Source organism: Protomyctophum bolini, assembly GCF_963924005.1.
Source record: "Protomyctophum bolini genome assembly, chromosome: 5".
NCBI classification, from domain to species: domain Eukaryota; kingdom Metazoa; phylum Chordata; class Actinopteri; order Myctophiformes; family Myctophidae; genus Protomyctophum; species Protomyctophum bolini.
The window spans coordinates 30375328-30385093 of NC_137866.1; the positions used below are offsets into that span (position 1 = coordinate 30375328).

The 9766-nt window shown below is 43.1% G+C and overlaps 1 protein-coding gene across 1 annotated transcript; it reads right to left on the reverse strand.

The window, feature by feature from the left end:
* Nucleotides 1–335: 335 nt before the first annotated feature.
* pdyn (prodynorphin) lies at nt 336–1705 on the reverse strand (the record flags this gene model as incomplete). The annotated part of the gene is made up of 2 exons (XM_080762873.1): nt 336–1034; nt 1583–1705. 2 exons carry the CDS (start codon nt 1703–1705, stop codon nt 336–338), a joined length of 822 nt encoding a protein of 273 aa, XP_080618999.1.
* Nucleotides 1706–9766: the final 8061 nt, after the last annotated feature.

A 9766-nucleotide genomic window follows, 5' to 3' on the forward strand; every position in this document is an offset into this window, starting at 1 on the left:
TAAACAGCAATTTTTCCAGTAGCACATTGTTTGTCACCTCTGTCACATACTGGGCGTTTGAACATGACTGACACAAGCTGCAGACCTTCATTTTACAGATAGGCCTATATAGGGAATATAAGCCGCATTGTTTTGCAACCATATATGCAAGGTTATTGGGTGACAATTCAAGTGATTCTGTAGAAGTTTTTATAGCCTATACACACACACACACAGTAAAATCATTGTGCTAATTTAATTCTGATGGTGTACAAAATCCATTTTTGTGCATTTGTACACTCTCAGACAGTCAAATTAACACTCAATGTTATACAGTTTCGTGTTGATATATTAATCTATAGCCCTAAATCGTCATAATTGGCATAATCATTTGGCTCCTCGACTGAGCGCACGGAGACCTTGAAATGGCGACGTAAAAAGCCGCCGTATCTCTTCTGATTGTCCCATTTCAAGTTGTTCAACTTGGGCCGGATCCTCCTCATGAACCCTCCGTAGCGCTTCTGAAGCTCCTCCTGTTCTTGGCTGCCCTGCTCCGGGTCCGTGGTGGAGCTACTCCTCTTAGACTTGGGGCCAAATTTGCGTAAAAAGCCGCCATAACGCTTGACCAGTGGCTTCATTGACTCCTCGTCGTTCTCATATTGCCCCATGTCGCTCTCCGTGCTCACGTCTGCCAGCCGCCGCTCCTCATCCTCCGAGTCGATCTCCGGCACCGGGAGGAGATCTCTCGCCGCGATCACTTTCACCAAATCCTCGTATTTCGTGTGGAGCGCCGGCGCTCCGGACTTTAACACGAAATTGTCACCACGCCACGGAGAGGCGAATATTTTGTTTTTGTTTCTGTCAATGCGCTTAATGAATCCACCGTAACGTTTAACTAGCCTGGCGACGGTCTCTTGAAAGTCTCCATCCTCCGCACCTGCACTATCGGCCAAATCCATCAAACCTGTGGTGGTGTGCGCCGCTTGGAGAGCCTTTCCACAGTTCTCCAATTCGTCTGAGCTCAGTAGTGTTCCATCACATTCTGAAGAGCATGTCTGGGGAAAAAAGAACCACATATTAATGTCTTTTGGACAAATTTACGGGGCATAGCCTATTGTGCATAATTAATTCCGCGCTCCCGCAAAGCCCCCCCACGTGATTTTGGAAATCAGTGTTATAATTGCTAGAAGGAATGATTCTTATATGAGTGGTCGTTCTCAAACATTTTCATGTCAAGGACCCCAAAATTGGCTATTTGGCCGCTGATCCCCATCTAAAGGGACCCCCATGATGCTGCTGGGGACCCCCTGAAACCCTCTCAAGGACCCCCAGGGGTCCCCGGACGCCAATCTGAGAGCCACTGTCATTTATTGGCTCATATAGGCTATATTCCATGATTCTAGAAGAAGAGAAAATGTAATTTTTGTTTAATTCATTCAGTATTTTTTGCGTCTTTGCACAGCCAAATATACAGCCAAAGTCAACTGGTAACTTTTTGGAATGACTTCGAATGAGTTCCATTTTTTGTTGCTGTTATTATTATTATTATTATTATCATCTCGGCATTTTGCCAGTAGGATTACGCGACCGCGCTCTCTCTTACCAAGCTACTTAAAGGTCCGTCTGTATTGAAGATCTGTTGGGCGCATTTCAGACACTGTGAAGAACAATCTGTTTGGATGTATGATGGTAAACTCAGCATCAGAACCAGGGAATACCACTCCATTATTTCTTGACTCGACCTCTGAAAGAAAACAGATTCGAGATCAATTGTAATGCTATTACTCTTAACCTGAGTCTGATTTTCCTGATCCGGGCAATTTGGAAATATATAGGGTAGCCTATTTGCAGTTGATGAAATTGGTTAGCTGAATGTTACCAACATCTGAAAAACACTTTTTTTAATATAACAAGAATGCGTATATGCGTATATACATGCGTATAATAACAGCAGGCGGATCAGTTTGCAAATAACAACTATACCATATTAATATCTGACAATATAATTAGCCTAGTTTCCGAAATGCAAAGTATTAAGTAGTAATATAGGCTGCATTATTAAATATTTACCTCACAGCGGCGTTGGAGAAATAGTTCCGGGCGTGCAGCAGTTGGGAAAGGAGAAGAGGCGCATCTAATAGTGGCGCACGTCTCGTCTCCAACACTTGTTTTGCTTTTGAGTGGCTTGTCCTGTCGCCTTTCTTTTTATTGACGGAGACTTCGTCGTGTCACCAAAGCACATCAGAATATCATCTGTAGCTGACCAATGGGAGAGTAACGCAAGTATAGTAGGCTAGTCTACACCCCCCCCCTCCCCTTTTCTTCTTTCTTTATACCATTGCCCACGCAAGATGATATTCATCAGCTTGGCATTATCCAACCGCCTTGAATTGTTTGTATACAATTGATATCATTTATGCTTCAGATGGAGCTATACCGTTAATATATGTGTCATTTGTGGAGAAAAAACGTTAACCTACAGACAGACTATAAATAAAGTGAAACTAAAGTAATCTCATCCCTTCTCCCCAAGGTTGATTCCTTTGACAGACATATAGTGTCTTCTTCTTTGTCCTCCATCCGTGCCTGTCATGCTTTTCAACTTTATGTTGCTCTGCAACCAAGGTAACCATGCAGCACTGGCAAGCTGCACATCTCACCAAAATGCTTTTCTTGTTTATGAGGAGGCTATAACTAATTAGAATGATGTGGTGGTCAATGTAATCCATGTGGTTATTATAAAGCATTATACACCTTACAGAATATAGTTTTATTTTCACCCATGTGGGAGAGAGGTGAAGGGGAACACATACAATCATTTTTTTTCCTCTCCTCTCACTTTACCGGCAATCAATATTCACTGAGTTGTTTGTTGTTTGTTTGTATCCATGTGTGTTTCTTTTGAAATTTCACTAGAGGCTATACAACAGTCATTAAGACATGCAATTGCGAATCCCTTGACTCCTTCAAAACTGCTCTCAAAGGGCCCCTACGGACGGCTGCAATTCGAAACTGGCCCCTATAGCTGTATATGTTTTTTTCCCTTTTTACCTATGATGATTTCCTGTTTGGCTATATAGAAGTGTATATTTGTACATCTCTAAATGTTTTGATGAATTTAAAATAGTGGGCCCTATTGTAAACAAGTGTAATACTTTATGGTGTCATCCACTTACAGTTAACTTGAAACTTAACTTGAAATGTACTGTAATTCTGCCAACTGTTAATACATATTTCAATCAAATCAATCAATCAATCAATGTCCCTTGACATGCAACACCTTGTTTTTGAGGGGTCATTTTCTGCAGCATGATCTAAATTTCAGTATTAGAATTGTTCATATAGATGAACAATTTAGACCCCAAGAAGTTTTTGCATATGCAGGGCCAGGCAAGTTGTATTGGTTTGCATTGTGAATGTGACGGGTCGTCAAAAACGTATATGTCTGATTACTATAGGCCTGTTTACTTATATGCCCATATGTAATCACTAAAAAAATAATGTTTAACTATGTTTAAACTAATAACATAAAACGTAATCTTCTCAATTTGTCATAAATTGACAAATTGTTACCATCGCTTTCTCTCCTCTCCTACTTCGCTCATGTCTTCATCTGTTGCCTGATTTATTTGCTAGATTTTGTTCACTGCACTTCCCGGTGCACCTCCACCCCAGTGCACCTCCACTCCCTACCACCTCCACTCCAGTGCACCTCCACTCCCTACCACCTCCACCCCGGTGCACCTCCACCCCGGTGCACCTCCACCCCGGTGCACCTCCACCCCGGTGCACCTCCACCCCAGTGCACCTCCACTCCCTACCACCTCCACTCCAGTGCACCTCCACTCCCTACCACCTCCACCCCAGTGCACCTCCACCCCGGTGCACCTGCACTCCCTACCACTGCTGCTATCAGGGGGAAATCGTATAAGCATGCAACAACTGGTATAGAAGCTGCTACTTTCTTCTGTTTTTATCTCATCTCATCACACTCTAACTCTGTATCCCGTCCCTCATTGAAGGCCTCCTTTCTAAAACAACAGCTGGATCGAATTCCACAAGCACAGCACACGTCATTCACATTACTCATCATAGAATGGAGGACAGCTCTCATGAGGTGACACAAGGGAGGTCTATAGATAATAGATCTATAGGGATGTCTATAGAAGAAAGCTCCCAGGGATGGTGGCCAAGCTTCTCGTCTACCTTTTGTAATGCCTTGCCTTTTTGTGTTTCTACTTGGCAGGCCTTGGACCATTGTTGAAGACAGGCCCCGAGTCGATTATCCACACAACAAAGCTCAGCTTTAAGCAGATGTAAATCGTGTTCAAACAAGCAGCTTGTGGATTTGAAAAGAGGCTATTAGATGCTGCATAATGATGGCATATGGCCTAATTGAGATGATACAAGAACTGAAGATCTCTGTGACAAGATCTCTGTAGTATAGGCCTCTACTCAGTGGAAGCATATGTGAGTCAAATTGAATGGCTAAATAAATACACCACCTGCCTCAGCTCTGTTCATATACAGTACCTGTAGGCTAAGAATGTCTTAACCATGGAAGCCTATACCACACTCCTCACCAGAATAACATTCAATTCTCTATTCTGTAGCTTGAGTACTGCAGAGTTGACAATCGTTTCTTTTTAAATACTTTATATTTATTTTTTTTGTGAACAGAGATGACCATCATTCTATTAAACAAACACATATGTATATTTTTGAGTGGCGCTACCCTATCCTATATTCAGATATAGATTTTTGACAATTAATGGAGAATTTACGTCATATATGTCTGAGCAAGTCGATAAGAGCGCCCCTCACTTCACACAGGTGTGACTTTTAGGTTTGTACACATTCACAACTACACAATTATTTACTATATTACCATATCATGCTGTTCCGTTCTAAACCGTAAGGAAGGAACGTAGAGGGAGTGATGGAGGTATGTCATTTTTCACAGTAGCCTTCATACCGGCAGCTCTCCAGCTTCCAGGCCCAGGAATCCAAACAAGACGGCCATGATCTCTGTGCCCATAATACTGACAAACACATTGCTATTGTTTTCCGTTGCTTTTTCAATAAATGATTAATCCTCTCCACTCCTCCGGCCCTTGTCACACACACACACACACACACACAGACACACAGATACACACACACACACACAATACTGCGTGCGTGCGTGAGTGCGTCATAAATGCCCTTGTTCTCCTCTGTTTGATCAACCGGTATGGATTCACATTCCATCGTAACCTGGTGACACCTGCCTCTCAGATGGAACAGACACCTGCCTCTCAGATGGAACAGAAACCTGCCTCTCAGATGGAACAGAAACCTGCCAGGTGACACCTGCCTCTCAGATGGAACAGAAACCTGCCTCTCAGATGGAACAGACACCTGCCTCTCAGATGGAACAGAAACCTGCCTCTCAGATGGAACAGAAACCTGCCAGGTTACACCTGCCTCTCAGATGGAACAGAAACCTGCCTCTCAGATGGAACAGACACCTGCCAGGTTACACCTGCCTCTCAGATGGAACAGAAACCTGCCTCTCAGATGGAACAGACACCTGCCAGGTTACACCTGCCTCTCAGATGGAACAGACACCTGCCTCTCAGATGGAACAGACACCTGCCAGGTTACACCTGCCTCTCAGATGGAACAGACACCTGCCTCTCAGATGGAACAGACACCAGGTTACACCTGCCTCTCAGATGGAACAGACACCTGCCTCTCAGATGGAACAGAAACCTGCCTCTCAGATGGAACAGACACCTGCCTCTGAGATGGAACAGAAACCTGCCTCTCAGATGGAACAGAAACCTGCCTCTCAGATGGAACAGAAACCTGCCTCTCAGATGGAACAGACACCTGCCTCTCAGATGGAACAGAAACCTGCCTTTCAGATGGAACAGACACCTGCCTCTCAGATGGAACAGACACCTGCCTCTCAGATGGAACAGAAACCTGCCTCTCAGATGGAACAGACACCTGCCTCTGAGATGGAACAGAAACCTGCCTCTCAGATGGAACAGACACCTGCCTCTCAGATGGAACAGAAACCTGCCTTTCAGATGGAACAGACACCTGCCTCTCAGATGGAACAGACACCTGCCTCTCAGATGGAACAGACACCTGCCTCTCAGATGGAACAGAAACCTGCCTCTCAGATGGAACAGAAACCTGCCTCTCAGATGGAACAGACACCTGCCTCTCAGATGGAACAGACACCTGCCTCTCAGATGGAACAGACTAGTGGTTTATACCACTCCCACTCCCATGCATGTGCTGAATGCACGACGCTATACCTTTTTTCCACAGACAAAAAATGTATAGAAACTAAATAAAAACTAAGCCATGATGACTAAAACTATGACTAAATATATTGGTACTTTCATCAACAAATAAAAACTATAGAATAAAATGTTAGGGAGCCATTTTATGCGTGGTTGCGTGCTGAAAATAGCTGCGGCGCGTTGTGACCTTGTAGATCGGCTATTTTCAGCATGCACGGTGAAAATCTGCCCTTGTGACGCACAAGTTCATTCACTTGTCATACAACTCAAACACAGACAAATGATGGAATCTTATAAGATGATTTACGGCAAAACAAAACAGACTGTTAATATTTTATTGTAACTTTATAATGGACAATATTCATAAAAAATGCACTCTCAATTACAATGTTTATCAATGCTTCCAGTAAACGTATCAGTTTTAGTTATTACAATGTTTTGACCAATCTGTAAGAGTATAGTCTGGTGTGTCTGGTTTCACACAACTGCTTGACAAGTGGTATACTGCCTGAAGGTCAAAGTTCAATTTCTCGGGGCACCCGCTGGCCTAGTGGTCCAGGCGCATGCCACATATAGGCTCTGGCCTGAGACAGCGGGTCGCGTGTTCGAGTCCCGTTCGTGACGACCTTCGCTGTGTGTCTCTCCCATTCTCTCCCTTCTCCCTCTTTCCTGTCCATCTTCACTGTAACTATCAATAAAAGGCACAAAAGCCAAAAACAAATCTTATAAAAAAGTTAAATTTCTCCTCTGAGCAAGCAGGAAGGCTCTATTAGCTCAGTAGTAAACATTTCAGCATTTGTGCAGGAGACCTTAAAACAGTATACAATTACAGAAGTAGGAATCCAGGCTGATTGGCAAGGTTGGCCTGATCTTTTATTCTTTCTCACTTCTTCCTAGCGAAGTGAGAGAAAAAAAACCCACCAAACGGAGGCTAGCTTTAAACATAGCACCTTTTTAGCATGGCTATTTTAGGCACGTCATTACATCATTAATGAAAAAGAAAAAGCCTTTTTCACACCTACCTGCAGGCAACAGGTGCATAGGGGACAAAGTTGTCCACCAGAAATAATATCTATAGGATCACAACCTATATGGACAACTCGGTCAATTTTGTTGCTAAAGTCCATAAGTTATAATGGGGGGTGAATAGGGCAAAATATTAAACTGAAAGATATTTCCACGAAACTTCTCAGGTTGATCAATGATATGAATACGAACATTTTTTGTATTGCAAGTTTCCATGACATCCAATATGGCCGCCACAATATGGTGGAATAAGTGCATCTGGCCTCGATTGGACTCATCTGTGATTCATGCTCTGATGAAGGCTGCATAGCCGAAACACGTAAGCGTTCCTTTTTGGTGTGTGCCAATAAAGAAATGGAAATGTGAGTACTTTGTCCGCCGCTTGTTTAATTTTTGGATGTGCTACCTTTTTGGAATTTATTTAATTCCTATTTTTTGATGTATACTGGATTTGGGTTTGGCACTCTCATTTATTCGTCCAGGGACGTCTGTCTTAATAGGCAGAAAGAATGTATGTTGGTTGAAATCAGGTGATATTTTGGGCCAGATAAATCGCTAATTCGTCCAGGTCCTGCATGACTGTGCTTGCTGGGTAGTGAACACTGTTCCATTTTCATAGCATGTTTCTTCTCCAACATACATCATATCCCAGCACACAGCCCTGCACCCCCAGCCTCTCTAGTGTCACTTTGCACCTCGGCTCCGACCGATGAAGCAGATCTGCTATGATAATACTGAGGTATGCACGAGCATCTAATGTGACAACGCAGCCACCTTAACTTTTCCCACCATATCTGGTGTGAAGGTTACCATAGCAGCCATTATGAGTTGACGTTGTCACCATAAATAAGTCTTCTCGAGGGAGGATCATTTTCTTAGTTTAGTTAATTACCTTTTTTTTCTTTCTCCCTCCATCCCTTTGGTGATAGAAGAAGGGTGAAACACGAGGTGTTTCAGGGGAGGGAGGGAGGGAAGGAGGGAGGGAGGGAAGGAAGAGGAGGAGGAGGATGAGGAGGAGGGGAGGGTATGCAGGGGCGTAAACACACACAGGAAGGGACTTTCTCAGCTTCAATTCTTCTGATTACAACCATGACCTGAAATTGACGTCAGCAGCTGTTCGGGTAGTCATTAACACATTATGATGAAAGCTGCTGAGTATCTACAGTATAGTAAGAAGGTGCATGGATGATAATTTGATGACACATGCCCACACAAAATGGTCCATGGAAATGAACAAACTGGGGAGAGATGTCACTGAGAGAAAAAGGTTTTCTAGAACGTGAGGAAGATTAATTTATAAATAAAAAAATATATATTAGGTGGTGGTTCTTCATGGTGTGTGTGTGTGTGTGTGTGTGTGTGTGTGTGTGTGTGTGTGTGTGTGTGTGTGTGTGTGTGTGTGTGTGTGTGTGTGTGCGTACGTGCGTGCGTGCGTGTATACTGGCGTGCGTGTTGGGGAGTGGTCTGAAATGGATTTCTAGGGCTAAAGAGCTACACAAGTGCCGTATAGCACCTGCCCTCGCCTCAACGACCTTACAGACGTATGCAATGGCTCAACTTATGTAATTTAGATAGCATTTTATGTAGACACGGTTGTTAGGTAATTGTCTTGCTTATGATTCTTATTAACTATTTCTATGTATTTTAAGTATTACCGTGTGTTCTTGCAGTAAATCGCTCTGGATTAAGAGTGTCTGCTAAAATATGTTTTGGACGAGCAGTAGAAATGTGGTCTTTCAGGCAGGGGAGTGCACTGTTACCATTTCCAAACTTAAGGCCAAGTTACATGAAATTGGTGCAGTCAAAGATAGACCCCATGTGCAGTTTTAAATCCGTATATATAATATATGACCACATACTAATGAAGTATATCTAATATACAGTATATGTGACAACATACTAATGATGTGCTGCATTAGGCTCAGGTCCATGCGTCCACTTCTGCTGCCTCCATTTCCTGTCATTCTTTCCACTATTTAAATTTGGCAGAAATGTCTCAAAGTACGATACAGCGATCTATGAAAAGATGCAGTCTTATAGATGTAATCATGCACAGTATATCTGACATCGTGGCGAGGCATTTGGTTTGATATAATGGTAGACAAAGGGGCTTTACTGCTTGTGGACATTGTAAAATCACCAGCCCTGCACCAGAGGTGAGTGGGAGATATTCGCACACGCAAGCATGTGTAGCTCCGTAGTTACGTAATTATGCCTCCGTTGACGACCAAGGTCATTTTACAGCTGCATAAAGGAAACCAGTGAATGTGGGCCTCTTGAGCCATGCAGCATTTGACACAAAAAACGTTTTGAAGAAATGTGACACGCTCACACAAAGTAAGCATAAGCCTGAAGACTTTTTTCTAAATGAGTTTACAGCCTATATTGTAGTTATTATAATGTATACTGTTTAAGAGTGTTTGGCTTTTATACTTCATATTGTGTGTGTGTGTGTGTGTGTG